General features: G+C 39.2%; 1 protein-coding gene across 1 annotated transcript in view; it reads right to left on the reverse strand.

Moving 5' to 3' along the window:
- Positions 1-20,084, reverse strand: part of PEPD (peptidase D) — a 145,300-nt gene that overhangs the window by 31,402 nt on the left and 93,814 nt on the right. The window contains exon 12 of the mRNA XM_072873170.1: positions 7,698-7,846. Within this exon, the coding sequence (XP_072729271.1) occupies positions 7,698-7,846 (149 nt within the window). The remainder of the gene's footprint in view (positions 1-7,697; positions 7,847-20,084) is intronic.

The raw sequence follows: 20,084 nt of genomic DNA on the forward strand, positions 1-20,084 counted from the left end.
GATTAATAAAAGGATGTTTTATTTGCTTGACACGTGGGTTTACTTCTTTGCCTGAAATGTTTCTGACTGTACTTGGTTTTGAATGGTTTTGAAGCATTACTTGACTGTACTTTCTTGCTCAAAGATTATATGGCAATCCTGGCATCAATGAAGTCTGCAATGGTTGATCCTTGATCCTGGAAGAAAGGATTTAAGAGCTTAAAAAGCCCATGTCTTTATGTGAAACTTGAGTTCTGGGAAAGCTATAAACAGGCAAAGAATCTTCCAGCCCTAATATAGAGAAACCTCCATCTTCCATTATCAGAGATGTTAGTCCTGGGACAGAGATTTCTTTCAAGACGTTCCTCAACAGCATTTATCAGAAAAGCAAAGCCTGAAAGCCAGAGGCAACACAATACTCACTCTCTTGGATAGTGAAATGCAGGACCTGGGGATATGCACGTACCCCTAAGCATGAGCTCCAACTTGACAAAATGCAGAGATACAAATCCTACAGGGAGACCCTATAGTAATGTCAGTGTCCTGAGGAGGAAAGCTTTCACACTGCACATAAACTGACTTGGTGAGCAACAACTTCTGTGCATATTTGGAACTATTTTTTATTTTTCATTTTATTGAAACAAACAAACATCAATCAGAAAATATTCCCAGCTGCGCAGCTAATGTCTGAATGCAATTTCAGTTCAATGGGGACTTTGGATATACAAGCTTTTTAAATCATATAAATGTAGAGATAGGGAGTTGAGTGGCTGCCAACCTGGCCTTACTCAACTGTTCCTTGGGAGCAGTTTGCTAGACAAAGACATCTTTTTTTTAAACTGGAATTTAGGACAATAGACCTTACTGATTGAGGTGTTTTAATTGTTTCTCCCTCTCCTCCCAAATACTAACGTATATAACTTAGAGATTGAAAAAAGATTTTTCTGTTCTTTTTTCAAACATACACGAGTTTTGTAGTAGTAGCAGGAATGCTAAGCACAACAAGCTCCCTTCCTTCCCCTTCTCCTGTGACTTTCCATTACTCTACAGAGAAGACAGGGAGGAATGTTCAGATGTCCCAGTGTGCAATTGCAAAGGGATGAAAATGGAAAGTATGTGATTGCTCCAATATTTAGCTCATTAATCTTAAAGACTTTGTTTATGATCTAGTGCATTAATCCAAAATAGCTTTAATTGCAAAGCTTAAAGATAAGCATACTTCCTTTCTATTTCTTCTCAACACAGTAGCAGATTTAATACATTCGAGAAACTTCAATGTTTCTATGAATAGAAACTGTATATAGAAACTTTCTATACATAGAAACCATACTGTCCTCATCAACTAGAAATTAAATTTATAGAACTCTAATTATTAATATTCTCTAAACGCTCAAGATAATAATCCAAATAAATAGCAGAAATCACTCAAGAGGCTGGACATGGTATAAATACACAGTCATTTGCTAAAGAATAAAAAAATGAAGCTACTTCCCAAACACTATCAGACTCGTATGTATCACTGACAGTAAAGCATCCATATGAGAACAGTGATACTCAAAGCTGGGTTAAGTATGAATGTGCTTTATACATAGAAACTGAAGCATATCACTATCTGTTGGCTTGCAAAGTACTACCTCCCCTGTTAAGAGCTAGAGTTGAGCATACAGGCGTTGATTCTCATCAGCATCTTTTTCTACATCGCTGACATTTTCATTTGCATGTTTCAGGACATACTTAAGAGTCATGGAGTGATTTAGGCTAGGAGGGACACCAGGAGGGTATCTGGTCCAAATCCTGGCTCAGAGTAGGACTAACTTCAAAGCTAGATCATGTTTCTTCAACAAGTTGTTTTCTAGAAGTTTCAGAGAGGTACTTTCAACAAAACCAATTATTTTAAACGTTTCTTCAAATAGATTTATATTAATGACAAAGAACAAACAATACTGGTCTCCCAGGTGTAACTTATTACAAATGATGGTTAATAAAGCTATTACATTGACATTGGATCTAACTTACACGACCAGGATAAAGAATGAAGGTGAGACAGGATTTGGGAACAATGCACATGTGCCCTTTCAAGTTCTTCAGATCTTTCCACTATCAACAGACATGTCAAACTTGCTCATGAAAGGGTCTAATCTAGCCCCGCAGTTCAGGCTTTCAACTGCTACCATGACTGTTGTCCACTGGAGGTACTACAGACATTACAGTTGAGACCTCAGATCCTGCCATTAGCCATTACACTATATAGCCTTATGCCTACTGATGTTGTGCTACACAATACTTTTTTTTTCCACCACGGTTTGCTTTTTTAAGCCTGGGCAATTACAGGGGTGGGGGAGAGCTACACTAAAAGCAGTATTTTTATGGTTACAGCATCAAGGACTCCAGAGTTAGGCGATATCAATCAATACTGTCTGTGTGAGCTTTGCTTGTACGCTTGGTCCTGATGTATTATGGTCCAGTCCTTTAGTTACATCTACTCCTTTGGGTGGGATTTCAATAGTAGCAAGGCCTTTTTGATGATGCTGACTTTTTAAGTCCTACGATAAAACTTCTAAAACCTTTTGGAGATTTTCAATGACACTCAGCAGAGGAATAGACCCAGTGCTACGTTTTGTAATGTAGGAAGCTGGCTAAAAGACAGAAGACCTGATGCAAGCAAAACTGCAACATCCATTCATGCGTTACTACAGACAGGAGAATTCGCATGGAGGAGAGCCTCAGAAGTACCTCAGCCCAGTGGAAAAGCTTCCATCAGATCAACCAAAGCTTCCTACCAACCACAAGATGCAAATCCACAGGAAGCCCCAAGTTCATTTAGTTCTAGGGCTACTTTATTTACAGAAGACTAACCCCAAGGCAAGCACAGCTCCTGCTAGACTACTGGAGATATCTGTTCCTCACATAACTCCTCTTCCATCTGTTGCAAAAGCTGAAAGTGTGCAGGAAAAGAAACAAGAGACTTCACAAAAAAGCAAGCATGGCAAACGCACCTGAATGTTGCCACTGGGAATTAGCAACCATTCTTGCTTCAGACTCAGACTCCCAGCAGGATGCTAGGCAACTTGCTTTAAACACAATTTTTTATTTTTATTTATTTGTTTTACATTTGTTCATTAATCATTTTCTCTCATTTTACCAGTGTCTGGCTGGACAATCTGGAGTCTGATTTGCAGAAAGGCTGGGCACTCACAGCTGTAACAGAGGTCAAAACAGCTGGGGTTTGAGCAAGAGCAATGTTCAACTCCCTTAAAAAAAAAAAATCCCGAGTCTGATGAATTTCAGTCTTGGAATCCGAAATGAGTCAATAGCTTTTACACTAGCTTCTCCAGCCTGTCTGCCTCTGCCTGCAGAAGGGGAACTACTGCACACTTCCACATCACTAAGACGAAGTGCAAGCAAACTTACTGCCTGCCAAGCACCTGTGTACTGTTATGAGGAGCACTCAGAAAAACTGGTGAGAAGGTTAATAATTCTGGATTCAGAGCAGGTGTTGAACAGTAGGCAATAAAGAGCTCTGGGCCACGCATGGAACAAAAGGTTAAAATAAATTGCTGAGTACCTACTCATTAGCTCAGCTCTTTCTGTTATATGCATTGCATGAAGATAGCAGAAGGAGAAACAATGGATGTATCTACAAGAAGATTTTAATTCCAATCATCCTTGGAGGTGAAATCTCTTGGTTGTTCCCACTTACTGTGTTTTGGTTTACACAGTGGAGTTTTGAAGTGCATGAGCTGAATTCATTTCAGATGAAAGTAAACTGGGAGATGTGCTCCAGGAGTGCACCTAATGTGCCTCAACCAATTTAGTAAATCTAATGAGATTAAAAACCAATGCAGAAGTGAGACAAATTAGGACACTAACTTCTGGAATACTCTAAGTCTGGGATACTGGGCTTTACAATTTCACTCTTTTTTAACAATTCTTTTTATATAGAATATCTATGTAAAGACAAATTGTTTCTCAAATCACCATTCTGAGTAAGAAGTAGATGATGCCTCAGCCACTGAAGTGAATGGAAGTGTCAATATTCTGCACATCCGCCCCTGTATTTTAGTTCTGTGGAAGACTAAATTTAACCCAGATGGACTTGATGCATTAAGAATATCCCCTAAGTAGAAATGCAACATTCCTCTCTGACATTTTGGATCACGAGCCTGACTTTGTAGGAAAGAGACAATTATCCCACTGCCACGCAAGCACGCCTTTTTGACTCTTTCGCTTCAGTGACAAGCATCGCTGTCTTCATACGAGATCCATGTTCAGTAGTTTCAAAATTGCTGCTTATGCAAGACTTAATATGTCTTTCTCCCTGTTTATTTTAAACAGATTTGGTTTGTGGCAGGAGTTGTGACGACTGCACTGAACTTGGGCTATAATCCCACAGAGAGTGTTTCTTAACTTTCAGAATATATTATTTGGCTCGCAGAAGGAATTCTGTTCTTTCAGTTGGAAGGTAGGGAGACGCATATATGTGATTTGAGCTGTTTGCATGTTTGGACCATGCACAGAATGTAGTCAGATGAATGCTTTTCTACAATAAAATACAATGTTTTAAAGTATTTTTAAAATTATGACAACTGTTTTTATGTAGAAGTATAAACAAAATGTATTAGGAGGTCTATTATCCCTCAGAAAGTAATTTCACTCAAGAGTCAATTAGGTTCATATTAGAGCCAGATTGAAAAAAGAAATGCAAATCTCTGAACTACACACATCTATATGAAATGTTTAAGATTGCTAGCAAATGTGTGTCCTTCCATAAACACAGTTATGTAACCCAGTATTTGGTTAGTGACTCTCCCTAAAGTACTTGCTCCCTATCTTGCAATGAGAAAGACTCCAGGAATCATTAACCTTCTGAAGACAACAACCAGATGTCCCCTGTGACCCTTTGCCACAAGGCATAATTAAGGCCCCAATTCTGCAGCTGGAGAGAAATACCATTTTCTACAGTTGCTGACTCTGCTGCATACACTTTTTCTGCACAGCCTGTCCCATGAATGGTTGCTGCCATGTGAGCCAAGTCACTTGACTGTCTTTGATCTTAGGAACCCTGGGAAATGAAGACAAACAAAAATAATAGCAAAATGAACAAGGGCTCCATAATTCAGAAAACCTGACTAAAACATGATGGGCCCGGGTTTTACATTTAGTGCCTCTAAACCCACAAGCTTTTCTGCCTCCTTTTTTGGAGACCTAAAGTATTAACTTTCCGTCAGAAGGGAGAAGAGAAACTTGAGAGCTGAATTCACATCATCCCTTCCTGTTCCCCTCTGTGACAGTACCCGGCTGCACCAGGAGCGGATCCTGGTGCTTTACTCAATGAGCTAACAAATCAGGTTTGTTCAACGAGACGAAGGAGGCTGCAGTCTCTCCCACAGAAATGGCTTTCTCTGGGCAGCAGTAACAATACATTCGGTTTGCATCCACCCCTTCAAGGGGCTCTGGGGTTTCACAGCAGGCTGAGAAGTATGTGACACTAACCATGCTATGAAGGTCAGTGTTTCTATTTCTTCTTTTTCTACAGTGGAATATTAGCCTTCCAGGAGATCCGATGCCACTTTCAACTAGCAGTCCAGCAGTACATGACATGGCAGTTTTTCTGTCTGTCTCAGTGTTCAATAAAACAACTAGCCAAAACATTTTAAAGCAATTTGGTGGAAGGTACAAAGCAGATACATTTCTTTAAAAGGATTTATGAAAGCCTTTTAGAGAAATGTCTTATCTCCTATGTCCCCTTTAGTAAGAAAAGGGGTGTGATTGGAAACAAAATAACTAACTATTTGAATAATATCTGATTTAAAAAATTATTTAAAGTTGTATATACAAGAGGATCTCTCTCTAATCCAGCTCATCATTTCAGTTTGAACTGTCTTTAGAACATTATAAATTCATTTCAGACATTGTAAATACTTTCCTGCCAACTACCCATTTCAAGTGTTTCATACCAATTTCAGTAGTAAAGAGTCTTTGGCCTTTGGTGAGTTTTTGAGAGCTCATCAGAGGAAGATATAATAATATTGTCAGATTTTTTGCATCACTGGACAGATGGGTTAAAAGCTGCAAAAGAACTAGGGTACAAGCCATACAGACCTAAAAAGCAGGCTTTTCCAGATGGTGAAAATTTTTGCACGTTGCAGGACTCTACCCAGATCTGTAATTCAACAGAGTGAGAAAGGTCCAGGTTGCATTTCACTACACAGAGGACCAAATGAACCAAACCAATGAACCAGTCCACAGAACATGTGTTTAACCTGCTTTCTGTAGCCAGAAAATTCATGATTACTAGTCTCATATAAGAGCATAAATGCATTTGCACCATTCTTCTAAACAGGCAAGACAACTAAAGCACAGTGAGAACAGGAAGTTCAGTCCCATCTTCTGCCAGACATTAAGAATGATTTCTCTGTCTATGAATCTCAAAATCCCAAGGCTAGTAAAGGATCCTTGCAACTAATTTTCAGAAATACTTAACTTAGTATGTCCTTATTTTCTAACACTGTAAATAAAGTGTTGAGTAAACTGAGGAATTCTCTACATCATCCTGAGTACAGCATCATATTAGCTCTCAAGTTCTGAAGATAGTCTGCAACTTATTAGCATGAAATACTGCCAAAAAGTTACATGAAGTTGAAGGCGGCACTGAAATTCAAAGCAAACTATGAAGAGGAACAGGAACAAGATTCTTCAGGGGAGAAACAGGAGATGATGGAGAATGCACATTGTTATTAAAATGGCAAAATATCTAGTCTCATTTTGCAGATAAGCTTCAAGTGTTATTGCTTCCTTCCAAGCTGCTCAAATGAACAGTGCTGCTGCCAGCTTGTATAACAGGAAAATTATGTATGTTCTGACTGGCAATCCAGAAAGCCCATGCACTCAAGGCCCAGTGATTGAAAGCTAATATGGTAAATTTAAAGGATAAGTGTGCTTTGTGCATTAAGTACATTTTTCTCAAAGCTGTTCTATTAGTAATACTGAGAAATGCTCAAGGTACCTTCACCAGTGAAATACTCAAAATCACAGCAGCAGATAGCTCTAAAAGCATTTATTTGCTGCCCTGAAAGCAGAATTGGAGAAAAAAGATTTTCATCAAGCCAGGCAGTTGTTTCAACTATGAAAATGTATACTTGATGAATTAGCTTGCCTGCAGTTTAAAGGCATACAGTGAAGTACCCAATAGCCAGTACTTTCTAAAGCTTTTTAAGGCTAATTGAATATCCTTCCCAAAGATGCACACTCCATCCTCTTTTTCAACAGAAGATTTCTATTGAGCTTACACGTAAAACACAGAAATTGCTTGAAACAAACTGCAGCACGACACACACATTCACTCAAACTCTGACTTCAGTCTTTGGCATAAGCTTCCTGAAAAGATGGCTGCCAGTGTAAACACACACCAGAGTAACAACTGTCACCACTAGATTAAAGTAACTAAAAAAACCCCCAAAATAAAAAACAAACCCCCCAAAACCGCTGGAAGATTAAAATATCGTTTTAATCTTATTAATAATTGTTTATGTGTTGTTTCTTTAAAACTGTTGTGTGTCCTACCCTCTATCCTCCATTAGGAGCTATTTAAACATGGAAATTAATTTTGCTATCTTGTTCCTTTCCAGCACTTTCTAAAAGCCAAACATAATTGTCTTGACAGCCTGAACACTGCCATCAAGCTCGTCAATTCCTGCTGATATGTACCGATCTTTTACCTGGCTTGATTGCTTTCATTACAGCCCTCGATGACTTCAGCACCGCTTCATAGATAGCCCTCTGGTCAGGAGTGAACTTTCCATTTGCAGGGAAGGTGCAGGTGATGTCGGAGCCGTAGCAGTAATACTCTCCTCCCATATCGAACAGGCTAAAAAGCAAACAGAGGGGGAAGAAATGAAAATTCAATTCCAAAGAAACAGTAGAACACAAGACTTTTCTCTTGCTCTGCACTTAACAGTCATCTGCATTTTGGTAGTTGGCCATATAATCACCACTTGAACGCTGCTCCTAAGTAAAATGAGACGACGGTCCCTTGGACTCTCCTAGCAGAAGGGTATCTGCATTATATATGGCTTAAACGGACACCCTTATGGGCTGCGCTGGTCCTGGATGGAAACATTGAGAGAACGCACAAAGGAAGATAAGAAGTACACGAGGAATCCACTTCAAGCTCTTCAGTTCCAGTTTCTAGGACCTCTTCTCAGAAGAAAAAACATGTCTTTTTTCCTTTCCTGAGAAATGCTAGAACCACATAAAGAGTCTAACCTCAAAACTTAACAGAGAAATGTTAATTAAATTATGGCCTTTTGTATCTAAGTGTCAAAAAGTCATCTGATGGTTTAAATAAATCATCCCCAATAAAGGTTGACTGCCACTGCTCATGATATAAATTTCCCTTTAAGACAAACTTGCCTAACAGAAATTAAAGAGACAAGGATTATGGGAAGATCCAACCAGAAAAGAACATTTAGTACAGTTTTCTGCATCAGAGGTAGAAGAAAAAAAAATATTAAGTGCTTTCTTTTATGGGGACAAAAATCCTGGTTTACCCCTTGAGAAGCATATTTATGCTATACACATGAATCAGTAATTCGCCACTGATTGCTAAGCTGTCAGAAATCAATCTACAAGAATAGTGAGTCTCTACACCCTTGTGAGAACCAGGTTAGACATTTGCAATACTATGCTTCTTGAGCCTACCTGATAAGGCACTGCACTGGTTTCAGCAGGCTCAAAAATCAGCAAATAACGAAATAACCATTTGCACCAAACAATACTTGAGCAAATAACCCCCCTAGTTCATCATATATTGATTACAAGAAGGCACATTTTACATCTAAGACTGGTTTTAACACACAGTATTTGTGTGACCTCCTGATTTCTTAGGTAATGAATCTGAGTTGAAATCTGCTAATTTAAGTCTTCTTCCAACCACCTCAAACAACTGTGAGACTTATCACCATAAGAAATATAATTTTCCTTCACTGTCTTTGAAAACCTTGGAGTTTTCTTCCTCTTGCTTCTGCTTCACAGCAGGGTCAGTCAAGACAACACAAGCAGAAGGAAGGACACTCCACTGGGGCACCCTCTCTGCCACTGGGTCCTAATTACAGCCGTAATTAGGAAAACCATGCAGCATAGCTCTGTCCCCAGCCAGCATACATGACTAGGTAAAGATAAGTATAAGCTATCACAAAAAGTGCTACAGCACTCAGCTGTAAACGTTCACCATTTCCAATATAACTGCCACTGGAAGCAATGGACAATAAGTAAACGAAGGCAATCGTGATACAGCTAAATAATACTTCAGCAGGGTTGGGACTCTTCTTGCTGCATTGCATACACAGACACATACTCATGAAGATTTAGTCCAAGAAATTTTAAAAACCACCCTACAATTTCCTCCGTGAACAAACCTTTGCACTGAGTGCCAGCCCTGCTGAAGTCATCGCCAGCTTCCCCAAACTGGGCAAGGTTCACCTGCAGAGAGACTTGCAGGACTGGAACTTCAGGAACAAACCCAATGGTTTACAGATGCGGAAATACACCAGGCTTAAAGCTACAGGAGCAAACTCCTTAGGAGAATGCTACAGAGAGAACTGCCAAGCTACGTATGTACACGCGGAGCTAATACAAACACTATATACATTCAGTCAAATATGAAATATGGTATGTTAAAACAGAAAGTTGTTAATTGAAAAAAGATACACAATAGACAGCAAATGTCAGATGCACAGGGTGAAAAAAACCCATGATTTGACACCAACATAGCAACTGTAAACCAGCCTAGCCAAACCTCAAAATCAGAAACTCCATCAACACTGCGTAAGTTTTGATTTTATGGTTAGACTCACTTCTAAAAATAACTAATGATACACACAGAAAATCTAAGGATACAGAAAGTCAGTTGCAGCTTACAATCATGTAAGAAGCTTCTACGTTCTCTAATGTGCCAACAAGATACAGATTTCAGATTAGTTATAAATCTTTCAACCTATCCCAGACTGAACCCTTTCAAAAATCACAAATCAAGTTTCATGGTGCTTTGTGGGATTTGCAGCAGTTTTGTGGGCTAACTCTGTTGCATTTACAAGTGTAAGTGTCCATTCAGCATGGTGACAGTAAAGCTGTGACCAACAACTTCCCAACTCCCTGCCCATGTCTACTGGAAGTTGCTATGCTTTCTATATTTTACCTGGAGAATAGTTATTCTGAGCTTACCACAGGCAAAATTTTAGCTAGGTCTTTAACCTTACAATTACCAGCATTTTCTCAAACCCATTCATCACTCGGTGGTTGTTAAGTAGTTTTTTGAGTTACTGGAGCACTGAGTAATGGAAAAAATATCACAGAGCTGATGGTAGACCAAAACAAGGCTCACAAGCTAGGAAGCACCACTTGTTCAGGTTTCTTGGCTTCCAGACAAGAGGAGACATGAGGGAAGATGATCTTTCAAATTCCACCTCAGAGCACAACACACCATCCAGCCTGTATGCTTCAGTGAAAAAGCATCCAAACCAAACTGTACATTTGGGAGATATTTTGGCTCTTATTGGGAATTCTCTTCCATTTAACTTCAGTTGGGAACACATCCATTAGTTAAAATGTTGCCCAAGACATGGAAATAGCCCAAATATTGTAGTTATCCTGAGGAAATAATGGGAGCCTGAGAAGATCCCAGTTTCATATCTTTGCTTGCCAGGCAAAATAAGTGGTGAAGCACATTTAAGTTGAATAAAACGCATGTGAGCTACTATCTTCTCCTGTTGACTAACTGGAAAAAGTTTCTAAAGGCAAGTTCCTTAAATCCTGGCTCCTTAGAAAAAATACATTTCTTTTACCCTGAAATTAGATGGTAATTGCTAGTAAAAGAGATTACATTATTTTAGTATGTTCTCAATTACATGTACAAAATTACCTGCCTGATAATGCAGTCTTACAAGGGTCGTGTACAGAAACAACTACTTAATGTTATTTGGACTGTTATCAAATGTAGCAGCAATCTAAACAAATTAAATGCACAAATGAAAATACATCTTATAGGCTTCTTGATCTACAGCTTACCTTTTAAGAACTGTTTAATGTAGAGTGACATATACAATAATATAACAAAGTATCTCCAAATTATATTAATTTATCTAAAAGTGAAATATAAGTTCTACATGTCTAGCAGACTGTATATGTTGTCTATTACAAAACTTAACTGTGAATTCAGTTTTCTGTTGAATGAAGAAAAATTTCATTCCAGAACAACCCTTTCCCCACTCCCTTTTCTGCAAGGATGCAGTTATTAATTGCTGATTTAAATGAATGCAGAGACGACGTGTCTGAGGCTGTCAGGTTTCCAAGGTGTCTCGAACAGGAAGGCAGCCAGAGAAGGAGTGTCACTGATCAGAGAGAGGCGCGTGGTTGTATGTCAAAGTGCCCACTGATTGAGCTTGAAGCTGATGAAGTCTTTTATTGCACAGCTCAATCTCTTTCAAAACCTTCCGAGAGAGAAGCTAATCTTGCTTTGCATCACTTTGTTGGGAGAAAAAACAACGAAAACCTACATAGCTTCATTTCAGGGTAAAAAGTGCATGGTGTATAAAGCAGATTTAACAGTCAGAAGACCTGAGCACTCTCTAAAAATTCCATGTTACTGTTCCAATTTGTTTTCTAGAATTAATAAGAAGCTATACCACAAGTAAAATATGCATAGCAAAAATATTCCAAACTCCTTCTTGGAAGCATGGATGTAGCTCTCCTAAGGGAGGCTTCAGTTCTGTGTATATATATAATCTTTCCTCCCAAACATATTGCAAAATACTGTAAACATTATTAACTAAAACTGAACAAAGCAAAGTATGAGAAAAATCCGGTAACCTGTCAGTTGCTCTACTGACAGAATGACTTGCTTACGTATCATTAATACAACATTAGCCAACAGCATAAAAAAAAAAAGTTGCCTTCTGCATCTGTTTTAGAAGTCACCTTCAAAAATGACTAAGAGCATTTCATTCCTTTCACAGGGAAAAGGCCTGACACCACAACTTAAAATAATTTTGTACATAAAATGGCATCAAGTCAAAAAGAAGCAGAAACACGTGTCACATGCCACAGCCTTGCAGAAAGGATCAGCTTGGATGTGCCCCTCCTTACAGGAGCTTCTCAGCCCTTCCCTGGCAGGTCCCCGCTGCCGCTGGCAGCAGCCCTTCTGCATCCAACTGAACTGGGGTTCTGCTCCCTGTGCAGGAACCCAGGACGGGAGTTTGCAGAAAATATTTCAAGTCTTGTTGATTTTAAAGTGAATACAGGCTTGTAAGTCAGTACTGTAACTGAAACGCTACATGACATGATGAGCAAAAGCTCTTTTCTGCTCCCGTCCCTCTGAAACAATACCGATGAGCAAGACGTGGCCATGTTACTTTCACAGAACATTGGCACCGCAAAATGCAAATTTATAATTACATTTTCGGCTTTCAAGCCCAGAAAAATATTACGCATTTTGATATTGATTTTATCTTTCTTAACCTCTGACTGAAGCATCACAAAACACTTTGCATAACACTTTAGATTTGAAACCTGTGGACTATAAATGGCCACAAATCTTTTCTTCATAAAGTCACCATATACCTTTTTTTAAAAAAATAAAGTATCATCTTCCTCTAAGCATGTGTTTTACTTTTATAGGCTTGCTGACACTTTTATTGTCAAATAATTTGAAACTGCCAGGCAATGAAGCAAATTATGGCCAATATCACAATGGGAAGCAATACTTTATTTGGGATATCTGAGCCATGTGTATGAATTGTTATGATCCAACCACCAACCCAGCCCAAAGACAAGCTCTCGCAGGCATTTCTCAGGAAGCCTGCAGCTACTCCCACGAGCTAACACGTAAAGCTGTCACCTTCCTGCTCTACAGATCTGCTTGGTGTGTACACTCAGAACTGGATCTCCTCACAATAGTTATAAAAACAAATTATTCTTCTGCAGTTGTTAAGGCCACAGAGCAATGACTGCATTGAAACCGAGCTGGATTTCCTCCTGGTGCAACGCACTCTGGCATGAGGTTGTACTGAGTGTCACCTGCCCGCAACCCACATCCTTCCCAGCTTCTGTTCTCAGGACAAAACCTTCCCTTCCCCCGAGTGGGTCTGCAAGACTAGCAATTAGAAAACTGATATCGCCGTATCTTACTGTGCCCTCCTCATACCTCAGGTTAAAGGTAAACAGGTATGAATACTGATGCACTTTACCCAGCAACGTTTACTGAGGTTTTAGGGTTTTGAGCCATTATTAACCAACATACCTATGAGCAGCCACACAGATGAACCGGTGCCAGCCCAGTCCTAGGCAACAGGAATAAAGGTACACACAACCTTTTCCTCCTGTTATTGCAATAAGAGCAAGTCATCCCCAGCTGGAGATTTTATTCTGTGTGATCTCGCCATACTCTGTTCCGAGTTCACAGAGAGTGCTCTGTGCTTTAGACTTCATGCAGCAGTTAAATCTTGAAGCATTCATGCACTAACCAAATCCGACCATTTGTTTGGTTAAACACTTCTAAGGCAACTTCAAGCTTAAGGGAACTAGGTATCGGCATTTCTGTGAGATACATCTTGGGAAATGTGCCAAGTGATTCGGAAATAGGGTGGTTTAATAGCAGACCACAAGAATTAATTATAGTAAATGATATCAGAAGTAAGAAAATGGAGAGTGAAGTGACACGTACTTTTTCATCCACTTGTATCCTGACTAGCCAAGAGTTATCAATTTATAAAGCAATACTGAGTACAATAACATCACAAACCCCAACAGAGAACTGGAACAGTATAGGGCGAAGTCCTACCATGCTCAGGAAGGTTTTTTGGAAGAGGTGCCCTGCTGTGACCAGCTTCCATCTGACATGGTACAGAGAGGGCTCGTACTGGCTCTGTCCCGAAGCCAGGCTTGGCTTGCTGATTTAAGGCCAGCTTTTTGTTGTCAGCACCCCTGGAGTCTACAGTAACCTTAGAAAAATGCTAGAAAATATTTTTTGCGTAGGAAATGAGGTTCTGGGTATTCACAAGAAAACATCAGGCTTTTTGCTTAAGACTCATGATTAAAAGAAGATTCTGTCCCCACACAGGTAATTTAATTACGGAGATACAAACCAGCTACATGACTATTCTTCATCTAGCTGTGATTTACATAACCATGTAGCCCTATATTTTTTGTGTTTGTCCTTAACCATGTCTTTTAATCTCATCTACCTTCTCCATGACTTTCCCATCTTCGCTCCTCTTGTAGCACTGTCTCACTAAAGGCTTTCCCAGACTATTAAAGATAATAGGAGGCTCGTCTCAACCTTCTCTCACAGAAGATGGCAAGATACGCCACTAAGTTTTGATCAGATAGGATCAGGGTGGGAAAAAAATACATCTGTCTACATTAATTTTGAAGGAGAGAGGACTGCATGCCTGTACATCTGTAATGCCAACTACAGAGTCCTTCAGTGACTATAGCAGGAATATACAGAAGTTTGGGCTGGCTGTATTACCAGAGAGAGAGAGAGAGAGAGAGAGAGAGAGAGAGAGAGAGAGAGAGAGAGAGAAAGAAAGAGAGAGAGAAAGAAAGAGAGAGAGAAAGAAAGAGAGAGAGAAAGAAAGAGAGAGAGAAAGAAAGAGAGAGAGAGAGAAAGAGAGAGAGAGAGAAAGAGAGAAAGAGAGAGAGAGAGAAAGAGAGAGAGAGAGAGAGAAAGAAAGAGAGAGAGAGAGAGAAAGAAAGAGAGAGAGAGAAAGAAAGAGAGAGAGAGAGAAAGAGAGAAAGAGAGAAAGAGAGAAAGAGAGAAAGAGAGAAAGAGAGAAAGAGAGAAAGAGAGAAAGAGAGAAAGAGAGAAAGAGAGAAAGAGAGAAAGAGAGAGAGAGAGAGAGAGAAAATAATTTTTTTTTTTTTAAAAAAGAGCGCACAACCAAACAAAAAAACCTCTTCTCCAGGTGTTGGTGCCTTGCACTGCCCAGGGTTTCCTCTCCCTGCAGCAGACACAGACACCGGCCCCCAGAAGCAGGGCAGCAGCGTGATGCAGAGGTGAGCAGCAGTAGGTGGGTGTGCCCTGCTCTGCCCTGTGGTCCCAGGGAAGGTGTGCGTCTGCTCTGCTGCTCCATCCCTACTGCCGAGAAAAAATGGTTTCCTCAACCAACAAGTGTGTGGGAGTATCCTCTCTCACAATAATTTCAGCCAAGCAGAACTTCAGATCCATTTATCTCACAGGATATGAAATCTCAACCTCACCGACTTCACTGAATGAGCTGGATGTAAGAGTAGGTTCAGTAAACACCCACATATTCTAGTAAGATTTTATGTGCTATTTTCACACACAGGTTAAGGAGGAGTCCCTTGCTTACAGTATTTATCTCTTGAAGAAATCTAAGACAACAGCCTTAAGCTTCTGCATTAAATAAACCAATTTTCATGATCAAGTATCACCCCCCTTCTACCCCCATGCAGTTCACATTAATGCCTTATTAAAAATGTTAAGTTTGCCAGAGCAAAGAGCCAAAAAACTTTTGATTAGCTTGTTCACAGCTAAATTCGCCCAAGTGCCATCTCCCACTGTTTCTGCTAAGCAGAGGGATCTCTCTAATACAGAAGTGCTGCATACAAATAAAGAATTGGGAACACCAAGCTAGTATTGCTGAGTTAGGAGAAGGAGGCAGCAGCAATGGAGGCTTCACATGATGCAGAAGGTAAAGTGTCAGTACTGCCTACTTAACACCTCTGCTAGACCCATGCAGGCCATATTCCAGAGATCAGGGAAAGTCTCAGGTGAAGTTCTGACAAAAGGATTACGTGTTTGACTTGTCTTTTTGCTGAACGGGTGATTTTTTCTGGCTTTATTATCCTAATTATTATCCATTTTTAATTGGCATCTTTAATAAGCAACAGTACTCTCTTTAGCAGAGACAATTCCTTGCTGAAAAGTCAACCTAACAGAGATGGCAGCAAACCCAAAGTCTTGGCCAGTTTCCATCTGTTAGGAGCCTCCCCATTGCAAGGGCGGTATCTGGGGCATTCAATGCTCCGGCTGACTTGCTCAAACAAGGAGCAAGGATGTCAGAGCTGCAGGGAAGAGAAGGGAACGTGCAAGAGGAAACCTGTATTGGCAGCTGAGTACTTCCCAATCAAACCAAGGAGAGCAAACCTCATTAGCTGCTCACCAGAATGTGAGACACCAGCACAGGGTAACACCACCACAGCTACATTTTCAAGTTACTAAAATTCTGCAGTTATCTAAACCAATCCATTTCTAGATGCCTCCTGAGAAGTGGAAGGTACCTATTACAGCTGAATTGTAGAAGTTTGATACTTCTAATGCGGGCCACCATTCTTAGGTGCTAACATTTGGACCTAAGAGCCTTAGCTTTCAGCAGCTGTTTTTGGAGACTCTGACCTGTGTTCCCCAGCCTGGACAACCAACCACCAGAGATCACAGGAGTAGGTGAAGTGTCAGACCTTTACTTATTGACTTTTACTGTAAATACTGTTAAGTTTTCTTATGTGTGTATGTGTGCACTCACACACACATGTGCCCATGTAAGTAAAAAGTTAATGCTTCCCATTTTTTTCTATGATTAAAACTGGGCCAGTGTCCAATGGTATGGGTTCGTTTAGTTTTTTAGACATTCTATAGTTGTTCTTGGGGTTGTTCAAACAACCTCCAAATTATCAGTTCTCAAATGGAATCCACCAGACAGGGGTTTCACAGAGGACTCTACAGAAGACGACAACTGAATGCAAAAAAAGACAAGACAGTTGCTAGCCTTTCCATGGACAGGTCCAAATGCTCAAGCCAAGTGTGCAGCAATGAAGGCAGCAGCTAATATTTCAGAAAAGGAGGCTCCCCATGCCCTAACCAAGCATGCTATTTTGCCAGTAAGAACATTTTTTTCCTATTTGGAAAAAATACCTACTCTTCACGGCAGCACCTCAAGCTGCAAGTATGGTACTGCTATGTACAACTGAAAGCAGAATTATTCTTGCCTTAAAGACCTAAATTGGTTCACCCTAGCTGTGAAGCAGTATCACACTAGGAGGACTCCTCCTGAGGCCCCGGCTCTGCAAGACTGTGCCTCCGCCATGGGGCAACAAGTGGTTCTCTGAAGAGACACAAGAGAAGACCCAACACTGTGCCAAACACAGGGACTGTGAATTACATCTGGTTCAGGGGGGATGCACAAACGGTGCTTTGGAGACTTAACTGTACCTTCCCTCTGAGCCATTCAGTGGTTTAAAATCGTATTTTGACCTATACAATTGAATTGCCCACACCAAGAGCAAGGAGACTGTGCTACTGAAATCCATCCAAGATAAGCAACATTCATCAAGAGGAGTACTAACATACTTTATGTGGATCTGTATTAACAAAGACCACCATAAAAAGTGGATTACACTAAATGGCATTTATATTTATTTAAATTATCAATATTAAATCAACAGCTATTAAAAAAAAAATACTAGGTTTTACCCTGCTTGTTTTAGTTATAGAGATGAACACCCTAGTCAAATCAGTCCAAAAGCAGCCAAAGCAACTTCACACTCTCAGGTTTTTTCAGACTACACTGGAAATGCTAATCTAAAACAATGACAGATAAAACTCATTTACAGGTGACAATTAAAAAGACATTTCATTTACACTATAATGTATGGAGAGCATAAAATTAAAAGGCAGACCATAACACAGCACTTAAAGGAAAGCTAAAATTTGTTACAGCAAACATGGTATTAATACTTAGCGACCTCTGCTTTGGCTAAAAGGCTTATACATTTCTAACAGTAGGCAATCTCATTGCCTGAATTAACCAGTACTAACAGAACGCATATTCAATTAGAGCAAAATTGAAGTTAATTCTAGCAAATATATTTTTCTATTTTTAATCAAATTCAATTTTTCTAGATTAGCATAAAATTAATATACTCTATAGGTACAACAAAAGGAAAAAATACCTACACTTGATGAAAATAGTAAATATTAATCAAACCAGAGGAATCAAGCCAAAGGAATTATTTCAGAAATGGATAGCCAGTTGATTTTGCAATCAACCAGTAAGTAGTAGCAATGTACTTCATATTATTATTAGAAACAAAACCATAACTAACAACAAGTTGTTTCAAAACTGCAGACTGAAAGGTTAAAGCTAACCATAATTTTTGCATATTATTACAGCACCAAACTTCAAAATGCATAAAAAATGCATGAAGCCAGATGAAAATACTAGCCTCACCCACATAAAATAGTTGAGCATTTACATCTGACACATTAATATCCTGGGATCTTAAAAGCAGTGCTTTCAAGAAGTAATAAATACAGTATTTTGTTCCGTAGGATAAATTGTTTTAATAGCAGACAATGAAGTACTCGGGGTGGAAAAGGGAGGACGTCTATTATATGATGCAAAAAAATTGGTCAGTTCCTGCTTTTTAATGCAACATTGCCCCCACCTGGACAAATGAATTTTGTTTTATAGGTTGGCATTATGATCATAAAACTTGATAAAACACAGCGTAAATTAAAAAAAAGAGAGTTTGGAAAAGAGTCACAGCAAACTTCTATCATCTTTTGTAGTATACTTTTTTCAAGCTCACCTAAGTCTTTTAGTTGACTTATTGAAAGTCTTCTCAATATTTTCCTGAAATAAATCGATAGCCGCTCAGTACTCATAAAAAAGTCCTTTTACGTTATACGCTTACTCATTCCTGCAAAAAAGGGAATAGTGCATTTTCTACAAATAATACTGTATACTATTAAGATAAATGTGCTGATATAGTTTCAATGCAGTATGTATACTGCATATGCATATAGTATGTATATATAAAATAGATAAATGCACATAGCTTATACAGAAAATGACAAACCTTTTGCTTCTAGTAAATCATATATTATGCTTTTAGATCAAGGAACTAGAATTAGCAAAGTAACTTCTATTTTACCTAACAGAAGACTTAGCCTTCATGAATAACCATGAACAACAATCTCACCTGTTCTTGCAATAAGCAACTTTCTTTTGCAATGTTCTTGACACACCTTGGAGTGACCAACAACTCTGGGAATTCTGAAAACTGTCCTACGTCGCTTTTGAGTAATTAAGAAAAAAAAGAAGTCCTGAAAACTAGCATCTTCCCTCTCTGTTTCATCCAGAACAACCTTTCGCAACTACCTGTACCTGCAGTCAAGAAAAATTCCCTATGATGAACAAAGCTTCTGAAACGACAAGAGGAGGAGCACTAGAAGTTAAACAGGATCTTCTGACAGCACCAGAAGTTACAATAATAAAAAATTTATTAAAAGGTATATACAAGTGCCAAATGGAAGGAAACAAACCCAAGTTCAACACAACTTGAGTGGCACACGCATTATACACATAAAGGCAGTGCTCCTGGAAGGATGCTGTGCCTTTGCTCTGGCAAGTACAACACATTACCAATATCAAAACATGAGACAATCATCATCTCCTTCCAGAGAGCACTTATCTAAGTGCCCCCTGGTGTCAATATTATTTTGATGCCTTAAATATGCATTAGGATATTAAGGAAAGAAATAGGAACAAAAATATTCCTCAGAGTTAAATTATTCTGTCTTTTTGCAACACTAGATTGCTTTCCATATCCTCAACTCTGTTACTTGGCTAAGCAAAAAACAATATCTGTTAATATAGCCAAGACATATTTAAAACATTTAACATAGATGCATTATGCTAAGATTGTGCTTTTATGACAGGATGTGTTTGATTTTGTGACACTAACAAAACTTCCCTCATGCTTAAATTCTGATACCTGAATGCAATAAAAACATTTGCAGGTAAAACTCATTTTACTGCCATCACCAGCAGGTTGTGGAAACAACAGTGAGCTTTTGCACCAGGTAGCGTCCTGCTTCACCACGGGTACTGTACTCTTCCCAATGCTTTCACCGAAATCAGTAAGCTTAAATCTGAGAGCGTTAAAAGAAACAGTCAAATAAAATGAAAGACACCATCTGATGATCCAACCTGCTTCCATTTGAACTTCTAAAGTTAGTTTTATTTTATAAATAATAGATAGGTCCACTGTGAATACAAGGTTAATGGTCTCTCTGAGGTCCGCTG

Source organism: Ciconia boyciana, chromosome 9 (genome assembly GCF_034638445.1).
Source record: "Ciconia boyciana chromosome 9, ASM3463844v1, whole genome shotgun sequence".
In the NCBI taxonomy this organism is placed as follows: Eukaryota; Metazoa; Chordata; class Aves; order Ciconiiformes; family Ciconiidae; genus Ciconia; species Ciconia boyciana.